This window comes from Diplotaxodon limnothrissa, linkage group LG18, assembly GCF_057381915.1.
Source record: "Diplotaxodon limnothrissa isolate DT_005_m linkage group LG18, D_limnothrissa_male_GT1.1, whole genome shotgun sequence".
NCBI lineage: Eukaryota > Metazoa > Chordata > Actinopteri > Cichliformes > Cichlidae > Diplotaxodon > Diplotaxodon limnothrissa.
Genome location: NC_140613.1, coordinates 4,067,237 through 4,081,378, shown reverse-complemented (window position 1 = coordinate 4,081,378; position 14,142 = coordinate 4,067,237). Strand labels below are relative to the sequence as shown.

The window sequence follows — 14,142 nt, the reverse complement described above, 5'->3', positions numbered from 1 at the left end:
GGGGGCATCCTTGTCAGATGCCCGAACCTTACTCTGAGCCCCTCCCGGATGGGTCATAACATACCATAGTTTATTTATATAGCATTATGGCTGACCAAAGTGTTGTACAACACAGATAAAGTTATTTATATAGAAACTCATTCAACTTTTCATGCACACTTATTTTTGCAGACCATTAACAGGGAGCTGCAGTTGTTGTCTGTTTGTGTGTGTTACCTGGGTTTTATCCATGCTGCGTGTTTACAATGCCACATTATGAGGGTGTGTCTTCCTCCCAGAGACAAAAATGTAATCCATGCTACGTAAATTATTAAAGGTGAGGACATGATTTCAGGTTGGCATGTGTGTAGGCAACTAATGGTTAAGTCTACAGCAAGTGTGGTATGAAGGTAAGTCACGGAAGTCATGAATACAGTAGTGTGTGTGTGTGTGTGTGTGTGTGTGTGTGTGTGTGTGTGTGTGTGTGTGTGCGTGCATCAGTCACTAATTGGGCTGAATTTCATGGAGCAACAAAAGATCAGACTCGAAAATTCCAGCTCTGGTTTGTACAGGCTCTGCTTTGTTGTCCTTTCGCCTCTGTTTGCTGTGTTAACAGTTATGTGTCTCCCTCCCTCTCTCTGTCTCTCACTCTCTCTCTCTCTTTAGGTCTTTCTCTCAGTGTCTCTCTCACCCTTCTCCCCCCTTTTTTGTGCGGCTCATGAAAGGCTTTTTACTCCAAATGAAGCACGGTCAACCCAACTGCTTGGAGCCAAGCAACCGCCAGAGGCCAAATCCTGCGAGGGGCTTCACCTTCTCACATGTCTCTCTTCTCGCTTCACATTGAAACACACACACATTTTAGGAGACAGCTGCAATGAAGCCTAGATCTTCAGTGAAGAGGACCTTCATCAGTGTCTCCATCTATGGGAAAAGTACCGGTGCTGAGCTTGGACTTGAGCTTTTGGTTGGATTTTGCGTTTGATCTTAGAGTTGGATAAAGTTTGAGCACAGGATGATGCTAGAGATGCAAAACCCTGAGGATAGTGGTGGTGGTGTTGGAGGTTCTAGCTTTGTGGACATGCTGGGCACTGAAGAGATGGAGTGTAAGATCTGCTACTGCGCCTACAACCTGGGGAGTCGAAGGCCTAAGGTGCTTGAGTGCTGCCACCGTCTCTGCTCCAAATGTCTCATTAAGATCCTGGATTTGGGTGAGTCGCCTCCCAATGCCTTGGTGTGTCCGTTTTGTCGCTATCTCACTAGACTGCCAGGAGATGCTGTGAGCAACCTGCCAGATGACTGCAACCTGGTGGCAACGCTGGCCCTCCAAAACAGGAATCAGAGAAACCGGCAGTTCCACCAGGAGGCAACTACGGAGCTGCTCCTAAGCCCCATGCGCCTGAGCTCACTGATGAGCAGCAATTCACCTGTGATATCTACTTCCTCCTCCACATCTTCCTCTACCCCTTACTCCACCATCCGCAGCTCCCCTAATTTTGTGGTCATTACTATCATGGAGCCTCCGCCCGCATCCATATCCACCCAAGACATCCATCCCTACCAGCAGATACATGGCTCTCACCTGTCAAACCAGGACTACCACTCATCCAGTCAAGACTCTATGGCATCCATCGCAGAGAGGTGGACAGTGTGGAACTGTGCAGCCCTCCTGTGCCAGACTTCAGCCCGGGCATTGGTATGGGTCCTGGGGCTCTTGTACTTTAGCTCCCTGCCTATGGGGGTTTACCTGCTCATAATGCAGAGGACAACACTTGGGGTGCTTCTGGTGAGCCTGGTTCCTGCCAGCCTCATCGTGATCATGGTCTATGGGTTCTGCCAGTGTATCTGCCATGAGTTCTGGGACTGCTTACCATCATAATGCAACCAAATGAACAGGCAATGCTTTGCTTTGAACATGCTTGACAATAGATCTCCAGAATTGACTAATGGGGATGTTACTGTGTAGCTAACCATGTGAACTGTTATTTGAATGGCATAAAGGTGGAGCTCATACATCTTAATTTGTGCAGTTTTTAGGCTGATAATTTACTTACCTAATAAAGCTCAAAATGTCAGATAGCTTCAACTAAAACACTACTTCTGAAGTCAATGTTTAATGTAATGCATTATGATGTTATAGTTCAAAATCTAAAGGAATGTACAGACTGTTCTCATCTCCACATTGGTGTGGCTGATTTACATACATGGTGTCCTCTTTAACCTATTCCCTGATACATCAGGTTAGCTATTAACCAACAAGCTTTCTTCCGAGTGCCACGAGTGGCAAACATAAGGTTTGAACCACAGGTGGGTGCAGCTCCTGTGGTCACAGCCAGAGCTGTGCACCTGAGATGATCATATCAGAGCTATCCTGTCATCGTGCAGAGTGAAGATTAAAAATAAAACTGACAGAGTATTTAGATCAGGCTGAACTTTTGGCTGATTGGGATTACTTTCACATGACTAACATCATCATTTGAAAATTTGGCCATGTTTAGGCACGAGCATCTGCCAGTGTAGCAGTACATATCTGAAAGAACATGAGAAAAACACAATAGGTACCTTTAATAGAGATATAATATGCAACCTGCAGATCAGCAGCAGAGCTCTTAAACGTTGTCTCTGAGATCTTAGATTTGATCTTAAACACACTCATTGCTTGTGTCAGAGGGACAAATCATTTTGTTCCGATTAAAGCCCTGCCAGCTAAAATGATTAATTCCCTCAAATAGAATAAAAGGAGGCATAATAATAATAATGTTTGCTGATAACTAACATTGGAGGGAAAAGCAGGATCTAGCTGATATAATTAGTCAAACATTAAGCTAGTGGGGTTTTTTTTAAAGACGTGGGATCTCTGCTGTTAACGTCTATTCACAGAGTACTGTATTATTAGTCTGAGCCACCAGAGGGTGCTGTGACCATCCACCCCAACATCCACCTTCACTGCTGAGGTTTTGCTGGATGTCCTGTCCTTGCAAAAGTCTTTATTTCCAGTGTCTTTATTCAGGCTGTTAATCCTTGCAAAAAGATGTCAGCTAATGGAGTGACTGATAACTGACAGAACATCTCTGTCAATTAAAACAGTTAGAATCTGCTTCAGACCAGCTCAGATTGTTGTTTAAGATTTTGGTGCAAATGTAACAGCAGTGTTTACACTGTAAGTTTGAAAGTCAAATTAACAGTCATGTTTTCATGCTTACTTGCTATTGTCTGGAGCGGAGACGTCTGGAGAGATAACTGACTGAGAGAGCAAAGTCAAACACAAGCTGATAAATGAGTATGAGATGAATAACATTGTACTGCTATCGTTTGTGGCTTATTAAAATAGTCTTTAACCTCTGATGGCATTTTTTGTTTTACCTTAATATAATAATACAAATACAAACCTTTTAAAAGGTGCCAAATTGACTACCAAATTACTCATTATTTTATCTTGTACTCGGTTAGACTAGTTTTTGTCTTCAGATCTACCTTGGCATAAACTGAGCAAGATGTTGGAACTTCTTCTCACAGATTTTAGTCCATATTGACATGATGGCATCATGCCGTTGCCGCATGATGAGAATCTCCTGGTTCTTGTATCAACAGTTCTCCCTGAACCGTTGATAAGGCATCCATGTTATTATGTTCCATCCATCCATTTTCTTCTACTTATCCAGTTGTTTACACCAAATTCTGACCTTCTCATCTGAATGTTGCAGTATTGTCAATCAGACGTTGTCTTGACCACATGTTAAAGTTTAAATCTGTTGAGCTGAACGATTGGTTAATTAGATATTTGCATAAGCAGTTGAACAGGTGGATTTGGCACCAGGTGGTATTCCTGTCACAACTCCAAAGGGTGCCTGCAGCTGGAATTGAACCAGCAACCTTCCACATATCAAGTGAGTGTGTTAACTTCTACAAAATCATAAATTTTAATTATGCGTTTTAATTCATGTGATTAGTGGAGAAGCATAAACAGCATATTGTGACGTATATATATGCATAAAAACAGGGGCTTTATTACATCGCTCTACAGCGTCACCATTGGTTAGAAAGCGAGCTTTAAATACCACTTTATTTGATTATTCTGCTCTGAATTGCTTTTTAGAAACTTTTATTCTTTATTTTCTGTCAGTTTTATTCCTCTTTATTTTGCAACACCCAGAACTTTTTCATGTAAAATCAGTACAAACTAAAATGTGATCAATATGGAATATTGTAATGGATAAATACAGAATTAAATTATAAAAAAAGCACTGAAGCTAAGCCTTGCTGTGGCTCAGTAGAAGAGGAAGGAAGAGGGTCAATCCCACCAGAGCCCTTCTGTGTGGAGTTTTGTTTTTACTTTCGGGGGTTCTGGTGAATTCTGGAAAAGAGACTCTTAATCAGTTTCACTTCCTGGTTTAATATCGTTCAAAAGGACACACCAACCAGAGATTCTCAATGTGTGAAAATCATTATTTCTGTAAAAGGTTGCTGTTGATTTAAAATACTTTGCTTGTACAAACTGTTTTTATAGCTTATTTTGCTATGATCCTGGTTTATACTGCATTGATGTGTCATTAGCCTTTTCGTGTTTGAGCTGCTGAATATAAGATGAGAACAGAAAATATCCCTCTCTAAAAAAAATTATTAGGATAGAATAAAGAGCTTCAGTTTATAGATGAATACATTTTCCACCAATGGTTTCAAATCCGAGCTTTCATTTCTGTTGCACTATTATTTATTCATTCATTTGTTTAAGACACTGAGGAGCTGTTCCCAGCACAATTTGTACCCATTCTGCTTCTACAGCACACGTCTTGCTGATGATAAACAGCCAAGGCCTAATGTGTGTGTTTTCCAGGGGATGTGAATGTGAGCAACTGCTTCCCTACAGGGAGCGTAACATCATTTCAGATTCCTTTTTAGTGATGCAACGAACATTCCCACATGTTGGCGCGAGGGACATTCACAGACCATGTGAGCCAAACAAAACAAAACAAAACAAAAAAACCCTTTTCGTTTATAACAGTGATCAGAGCTGCTGGAAACACAAACAAGACAAAACACGATCTTTAAAACAACTGTTTTTAGTTCACGGGCAGGCATGAATTATGTATTATTGCCAAGCTTTTGTTTTACTTTCTGTCTGTGTGTGTTTTGACTGAGCTGGTTTCCTTTAATTTAACTATTAAAATATCAACTAACAGGGCTGGATTAGTGCTGAACTACACAGAGAGGCCCCAGACAAAAATATTCTCTGTTAATTAATAGGTAATTTGATTAGCTGCATGTCAGTTTAAAGTTCAAAACTCTGATGCTAAATACTATGTACTGTAATTTTTATAGGCCCTTTAAAAAATACAAGTTTAGGGAAAAATTATTACATAAAAAGTCCACATTAATCATAAGATACAACTTTATTAACACTAAATTTAAAAACCACCTTTCCTTAAACATCGGCTACATAATTACCCCTCACTGTCTCGGCCTGTATTTGTACAGCCACCATCCATTCCAACCACCTCCCTGATTAGCCCATAACATTTTCTCACAACAGGAAAACACTGCAAAATAGCAACGCAAATGGTAAGAGGTCGTCTTTAAATTTACCTGATAAATTCATAGTACACATTGCACATTAAATTCGTGTTTATTTAACAGTTAGTTACTACATGAAGCACAGTAAACTCTGAAGAAAGTGCTAATATTTTTTCAGAGAAGGAAAAGACACTTGTACCTAGTGGAGGCCGGGGTTGGTGAAAGGGATTTGGTAAAAAATGCAACTCACTCCGACCTTAATCAAGATTTTGAACTTTTTGTTTATACCCTAAACGTAGAATCATTAGTATCAACCTTTACTCCACTTTTATTACCTGTGCAATCGACTACATGTTGCATTCAGTTACTGTGTGCAAGTTACATGTGCTGTAATTATGTTTAACTTCTGCCCAGTGAGGCTACCAATATGTATCACCGGGGCATCACTGTTTACAGTCTAGCAAAAATAGAAATACAGAGATGTAAACTGAACATAAGAGCAATTTGATTTAATAAACTTCTTCATGTTAACAAGTATTTAATAAAACATCTTTTATAAAGTAATACGGGTTCAGTCTCGTTCACAGTACAAAAAATCTATATAAACAAATAAATGTATTTTAATGAAGCAAACAGTCATTGATATGATGTAGTAATTAGATGTCAATTAATATTTAAAAAATTGGCAAATTAAATAAGATTAGCACCAATAACCCCCTGGCTGTCAACATGTGTGAGACTGCAGGCAAAAATAAAAATGCAATTAATGTGCAGTACACTGTTAATAAACTAGAAGAAGGCACATCTATAGATATGTTACTTACACACTGAACTACTGTAATTAATTATTATCAAGCTTCTCTATAAGCTCTCTGAAAATCCTTCAAGTGAGAGAAATGCTTCTAATGTTATAGAGTAGGGTTTCTGGAGGACTGGGATTTTTTATTCATGTGGTTCCGTAGTGGAGTGGTGTACATGTTTGACAAACAAGTGTAAGATACCTGGTTTGATTCCATGAGGAAATGCAAGGTGAACTGAACCAGGAGTCCTGACAAGACCCCCCTTTGGTGTTCTGGGTATTTGGTAGCCACCATGGCCCAATCAATCATGCAGTGCAATTGGCCATGGTGACCACTTTTGAATATGGTGCAGCTGAAAGTAGCTTTTTTTGTCACTTATGATCTCTCCATGCTCCTCTTTTCTGGATTTCCTTTCCATCAGTCCCCCTACTTGATCACCACAGATAGCTGCCCTTCCCCAAGCCTGGCTTGAAGTCTCTTTTTTGTTAAACAAGAGTTCTTCCTTCATTTGGTTGCCAAAAGCTGCTTGTATGCTTGTTTATATTATTAAAACCGAAATAAGTGATGCCTTCAAAGGGTGGTTAGCACCTGCACCTTGTGTTCAAATCCAGCCTTTCCTGCCTCTCCTGTATGTTCTATGTATGTTCTCCTGCATGTTCTCCCTGTGTCTTTGTGGGTTCTCTCTGGGTATTCTGGCTTATACCCAAAGTAGTGGATATGGTTAAGTTAGTAAGTGGTAGATAAAAGAAAAAAAAAACTTCCACAAATAAGACCATATAGATTTTTCACCTTACACTGTTATAGGATATTAAAAAGAAAGACATATAATTAAGTGTAAATCTAGTTTATAAACATCAATAATTAAAATGTAATAATAATGATAGAGCTTAAAAACTGAAAACAATGATGATGACAATAATCATGAAGACTTGCTGACAGTGTTAACCTTGTAATCTACTGATAAGATAGTTTTTAGCTCATTCTGTGTATTTTCTTCACATTCCCATAGGAAGTGAGTGGAGCTGTTTTCAGCCAATCAGATCAGCGGATAATGCTCCGACAACAAACAAAAGATCGAGGCTAGCCGAGCTCATCATACTTTGTCGATCCGTCTAGGCTAACGTTAGTAGTTACTTTGCCCCCAGCACCGACTAGCTCCCTGTTTTTTTTTTTTTTTTACTTCTTTGCTCAGATCCCGTGGGGCAGTCTCATCCTCTTGTTTCTATTTGTGTTTTAGTCAGACCTAATGTCAACCTGAGTCATTTTCAGCGATCGCTTCGCCTTTGCTGGCCAAGCTAAACGCGTTAGCCAGGTTAGCTGCTCGGCTAACCAGCTCTGGCTGCCTCTGCAACAACCAGCGAAGCCAATTAGCTTAGCCTCCTAGCTTGCTAGCTTTGCTAACTCCCCTTTAAAACTTGACACTGACGGACACAAGTGGCTCTGGCTTGTTGCTGACAAGCCAGTTTACTAAAACTCGTGTCGTAGCCATGTCTGGACAGTCATCCGGCGGTGGGTTTCTGATGTCGGTAGTTGTCCACGGAGACTCGGCTCTGAACGAGCAGGAAAAGGAGCTCAATCAACGGCTCCGACGGCTCTATCCGGCCGTTAACGAAAACGAGACTCCACTTCCCCGATCCTGGAGCCCGAAGGACAAGTTCAGCTACATCGGACTGTCTCAGAACAACCTCCGTGTACACTATAAAGGTATGACAGAAACCCTTAATCGGGAATTTTTGTACTTGTGTTACCAAATGCTAACGACATGTTAGCTTAGCTTGACGGTTAGCGGATCAAAGCCAACTGCCGTTGAGGCTAAAAACAAAGTCTGCTAAGCTAGCAGCTTCACCAACAACAAGACAGAGGACATCTTGCAACCCGACCAGCTGGCGAGGTGTAGCCACAGCCAAAATTGACCTACTAGCTTGTTAGCTTTCCTGCTACCTTGTGAGACAGCTCGTCAGCTCCATTTATAGTCACCGGGAAGCTTTCACGACAGACAACCTGGCCAACTCTCTTGTGAAATATATATTTTTAAAAAACATCCTTAGCCAAATTACATCTGATGGTTTGGGTGCCAAAATTACAACGTTCAGTGTTATCCAAAATGAACCAGAGCTTGACAACCCTCTGTTAGGCTAATGTAACATTATTTTATTTATTATTAATTGTCAGGAAATGCTGTGTCAAATATCGTGATTATCCCGGTCAGAGGCTCTGCTAGGCTTCCAGTGAAGTGGCTAGTGTTGATACGATATGCAGAGATAGTTGGACTAGTTTCTATCTAGAGGGCTTTTTCTCTTTCTTTTCTTTTTTTTTTTTTTCTGGTGCAGGCCTACAAGAAAAGGCTAGTGTGTTGTTGTTGTTGTTTTTTTTTTTTTTTAAAAAGGTGCAACTGCTTCCTGGGTGTGTACTGCTATTCTGTGTCTGTCTGGCCCTCTGCACACACGCTTCCTTGTTGCAACTAGAATGTTCTGCCTTTGTGCAACAAATCCACCTGAATTTCTTACAGCAGCTGCAACTTTAACATTCAAACACTGTAAAACTTTTACATGTACTGACCTCCAGGGAGCAATTCTCCACTTACTGAACAGTTTATTCTAACAGCAGTGTTAAGCTCTAAAATTCAGGCCTTCTGTGATTAACCATGTTTTAACAGAATGCCATAGTTGTAAATGGAAACCCTTTGAGTTTAGTTAGATGGGTTTTGGTTCCAATTCCAAATATAAATTCTCATATAAAACCCTCTGAAAAGATTGTTCTGTGAGTTCTACTGAAACTAAATGTCAGCTGTGTCCCAAGGCCTACCAGAAATGTAAAATACATTGTAATGTAAAATAGCAAATACTTTACAAACTGACATGTCAGTTATGTAAAAAAAATTTTTTAATTAAACATATTCACATTTCACATGGTTAAATGCTAATATTTAGTGGTATAGTTGGCTAGAAAATGAATAATTCTTTGGTGGGTTAAGATTTCGTTTTGGAAGATTACATTTATCTGACATTTTATGGACAAAAGCATTAATTCTATATTTGAGAAAATAATGTTTCATATGTTAATACAGTAATAACAGAAAAATGTCATCAGAGCAAGAGAGAATAGCATTGGTGTTACTCAGTGATATAATTCACATTTGTACACCTCACACCCAAAGACTGTTTTAAACAGCTTTACTGTGCAGAAGTTTGTATAACAGACAATACTTAAAAGAACAGTAGAAAATCTACACAAGAAAAGTTATTATTCTGTAGACACTGTGTTACCAATTAACCGCTCTGTAATAATGTCTGTAATTAATGATAATGATAATATTAATACAGGTTATTTGTAATCTCACTTAATAATTAACATGGTCTTTGTTTTTAGTCAGTACTGATTAATTTATTGATCGGTTCATTTACCCGACTCTAATGGTTTAGCTATTTTGGTTACAGATGAATACGTTCAAGACTTGTTTGCCAAAAATGGAAACCACTGTTAATTCTGGGTTCAGAAGTGTTCTTGTAAGCTGATCATCTTTAAACTTTATATAATTATAAAGATTAAATGATTGAGTTGACTAATAAATTAATGTTTCATGTAAAATTTTAATGATCGTGTTTTCCTGTTGCTCTTTCAATCTGGGAGCCATATTGCCAGTAGAAAATTTGTAAAATGGAGGTGAGGTGTTTACTTCACTTGATCTACATCTAGTATATATTTCCTTATATTTGAATGTGGTTCTGGGGTATTTGAAAGAAAATAATTAACTGTGATAAGTAACCAAGTGTCTTTATTAAGACATACAAAAGCATTTAAAGAAATCTTTAAATTATGACAAATTGTACTGTAAACTCAGGGCCTGTATTATGGTCTAGACATACATTTACAAATGTATGTTGTTTTTACATGAAGGCAGTCAGGTCAAATGATGCTGCTGTTTATTGTTTATATCCTACATATAAAGAACCAGCCATTAAGTAAATGTATTGGATATTGTCAGATATTCTGTTGGCAGCATACTGAGAATTTCCCTCTCTAATGATATTTAGAACCTTATTAATAAAACCAGTTTATTTGACTATCTATTGTAATAACTAAACAGTTACTGAGTAACATACAGCAGTGTAAACATGTGATTTATAACCGTCATGGTGCTGTTAATAGCTCTACACTGTGGCTTCATGTTAACCTTAAAGACTGAGATTATGAGCCGCTCAGATTTAAGACGTTTGGAGTGACAATCTTCTCACCAACGACACATCTTTTGCTCAGGTGTGTTTATAAAAATGTCACCTGGTATATCAGCATAATATTTCTGTATTGTTCAGCCATAGTGATACAAACCTATATATGTTTTATAGTATGTTCATCCACATATTCGTAATGGCAGACCATTGAATGTGGAAAGTATGTAACCATGGAAAGTAAATTATGCAGTACTTACAAGTAAAATATGCACCTCGACAAATAGTGGGACATCCAGTATTTTCCTTGAGGCTGGTTTTATTTATAGATCCAAACTTGGGTTGTAAAATTTTTATAGTGTAGTGTCTCTGCAGAGTCCTTAGCTCTCTTCTGGTCCAATCTCAAAGTAACTCTGACATTATTTTCTCAGTATGTGTGTGTGTGTGTGTGTGTGTGTGTATGTATGTATATATATATATATATATATATATATATATATATATATATATATATATATATATATATATATATATATATATATATATATATATATATATATATATATATATATATATATATATATAAAAAATTATTATTATTTTTTTTTTCATTGGTGGGTAAATCTGCTAGTGAGGTGAGTTTTGTGCTTCTCAAACGTTTTGATCCGACTTAATGATTGCTAGCCTTTGCGATTTAATCCCTTACACAGCTTCTCATGGCAAAAAACCCTACATACATCGTAAACTGGGCTTTAAATTAAAGTGGTATTTGGTCCTTAGCCAGAGTAACTGCAGAGAAGCCTCTGCGTCTTGGCACTCAGCACATGTATCTCATGAACTATAGTCATTTGTACTAACTGCGCACTTCTGTGTTTTACCGCAACCTAAAGGTCATGGAAAAACACCCAAAGATGCTGCATCAGTGCGGGCCACCCACCCTATCCCAGCTGCCTGCGGGGTCTACTACTTTGAGGTGAAGATCATCAGTAAAGGCAGAGATGGGTAAGAGCAGCCCTAAACATTCCAGACATACACATTACTTTCAGCAGTGTTAATAGTTTGGGCTCATAGATGACAGTGAGTGGTTCATAAGCTGGTTAGGTAAACTGTCGAAAAAATTTGAAACTAGCAACCTGCAACACTGCAAAAAAAAAATGCAAAAAAATATTTGTGGTTATTTTTGTTTGAAACTAGACAAAAGCAATAAGCAGAGGGACCATGAAGAGACAAACTTGTTCTTAGGTGTGCTGGCCCACTCAGTGTATCAAATAATAACCAATAAAATTACCTCCAATTTGATCAAACTTCTTTTAGAGTAAAACATTTAATAGCAAGCCTGAATATAAAACTGATTAAGAGCCTGCAATGTCTTCCAAAAAATAAGTGCAATTTTGCCCCATTCAGCAAAGCTACTCTCATTACAGCAATGCACAAGCAGCTCATTGTCAGATGCTGCTCCTCACTCTTCTCTGAACAGAGCAAACGAAGAGAGAGTCATGTCTGCAGCAGGAGAGAAAGATGCTGTGTTCACGAGGAAGTAGTGGCAACTGTTCATCTACAAGTAGGATGCAGTCCATGGTGACAAATATTGTTGTCATATAGACTGTATAAAAGATGGGCACAGCGCTGCGGTCCTAGAAAATGAAACCAGTCAAAGTGCCTTAAAGCTGCTTTCTTTTTAATGGCCACCAGGGGGCAACCCTTGTGGTCACAAAGGGACATTTTCTAAGTTGGTGTCGGCAAAAATGTGAAAACAAAGTATTCATACCAGGCGTTCACAAACCAGTGTGGGACCCACAGTTGGTACATCCAACCTTTATTCCGTTTGCCTGGTGTTGGATGGTTAAAGTTGCAGAACAGCTCAAAGGAATCGGTAAATGTAGCAATAAGTTCGAGACTAGGTGACCAAGGTGAGAGGGTAAATAGTTGAACACTGGGGGGAAAAAAAACCCCCAAACAGTCATAGGAATGAAATTGGCTCTACCAGCTGTGCATGCTGGTGTGTTCATGTATCAGTATGTAAATGGCAAACTGCACGTTTGAGTAATAATCCAGGACTGCTCAATGTCACCACCTTGACGTGCTTATTTAAGGATGTTGGCATTAAACTTGTAGTGCCCTTGTGCTGTGCACTAATGCTCATGCAGCAATGAATAGAATAGAATAGAATACTTTTATTTGTCAATTTCTTCAAATGTACTTGCCATACAAAGGAATTGAAATTACGTTTCACACTGTCCCATGCGTAGACATTGACAACAATAAGGTGCAGATGCACAACAAAAACAGCCCTAACAATAAAGTAATAAATAGTAATATAATAATATAAATAGTGCTAAAAGAAATACTAAAAATATATATATAGTTGCAGGTGTGTGCAATTGCAATGCAAGTCAGGAATGTTTTCAGTTCTTGGTTCAGAGAGTGTTTCTTTGTTGGAGAGTATGCTAAGGCATGTGAGGTTGAGAAAATGAAAGAACAGCTTTTTCTGTTTTGTGGTTGTTTTTTGGTTTTCCCTCAGTCATGCCTGTGACACTCATTTATCATGACTGATGAACTTCTCATTGGGAATGATAAACCTTTTGTTGTTGTTTTTTTACAAAGTGAATAGTTGCTGAAAGCATAAAGTCCAAATAAGTGACAAGTCTAATCTGGGTTTACATGAGCCATAATCCTGCAGCGTTTTGCCTTGTGGAGTGTAATTGTTGTTTGGTCCTATGAGAGTGAGAGGTTGAGATAAAGCAGTTCAGTTTCTCTTCTCTAGAAAGTCCTGATTTTTTTTTTTCCTCTTACATTGTTTTGTGTTCAATCAGAAATGATTTAAATTATGTCCTCCAGTTAAATTCATTTTTATTCTCCTTTTATTCTCCTTTGGGTCATGCCTAAAATTCTTAAAGGGTCTAAATGGCCATGTTTGGGAGCGTCTTTGTAAAACTTCCTAAATAATTTCATAAAAAATATTTAGGAAATTATTTTCTAACTGTTCAAGACTCCAGCCTGTAAACTGTAATGAATTCTTTGGATATCCATTATCTTAAAAGTCACACATCATCATGTTTAGGTACCACATGTCCTTTACATCAAAAAGGATTTTAGAAATTCGTACGAGAAGACCGCAAAATAATGAACATGATTAAAATCTTCAAAGTGCCTCAGGTTCATTCGTAAGACATCAGGCATTCCCTGGTTGTTTGTAACCAGTTGGTCATGCTTGACCCCAGATAAGTAAAAAAGTGTTCACATTTAACTGAATTTCTATAATGGTGTTTGGAACACACAAGGATAAATATGTGTTTCAGAAGTTCAAATGTTTAAAACATTTTCAGAAGTGGTTTTTAGAACATAGTTGGACTAGCAGCTTTGCTTTACATCTCAATTACTCTGTCACTCCAGCACTACAATCAGAGAGAAATGCATGCATCTCTACTAACTTGTGATTATTCTGCTGTTTTCATTATTTCAAGTAATAATTTTTGAATTCAAATATAAGAAATAGGATTTGGTAAATGATTGCTTTAAATGTGCCAGAAAAATACATCTAAATCTGTTTTCTTGGCTCAGAATGAGCCAATGGAGGGGGGGGGGGGGGGGTGTTCATACCACAAAGGTAGATCTTTTTGGGGGAAACAAAATTATAATATGTTCAATTAAGTTAACAAAATGTGTATATTAAAAAAAACAACTTC

At 38.3% G+C, this 14,142-nt stretch overlaps 2 protein-coding genes across 2 annotated transcripts in view; both read left to right on the top strand.

Annotated features, from left to right (window-relative positions):
• Positions 1-991: 991 nt before the first annotated feature.
• On the top strand, positions 992-1,855 carry rnf182 (ring finger protein 182). Its single transcript, XM_085378402.1, has one exon. The coding sequence runs from the start codon at positions 992-994 to the stop codon at positions 1,853-1,855; it is 864 nt and encodes a 287-aa protein (XP_085234528.1).
• A 5,543-nt stretch (positions 1,856-7,398) lies between these two features.
• The window catches only part of ranbp9 (RAN binding protein 9), a 28,782-nt gene continuing 22,038 nt past the window's right edge, over positions 7,399-14,142 (top strand). The window contains exons 1-2 of the mRNA XM_085378349.1: positions 7,399-7,991; positions 11,347-11,458. Coding sequence (XP_085234475.1) covers positions 7,775-7,991; positions 11,347-11,458 — 329 coding nt within the window. The 5' untranslated portion in view covers positions 7,399-7,774. The remainder of the gene's footprint in view (positions 7,992-11,346; positions 11,459-14,142) is intronic.

Excerpts from the sequence above, each read along its gene's own strand:
- rnf182 (XM_085378402.1), top strand. The coding sequence starts at position 992 with ATGATGCTAGAGATGCAAAACCCTGAGGATAGTGGTGGTGGTGTTGGA.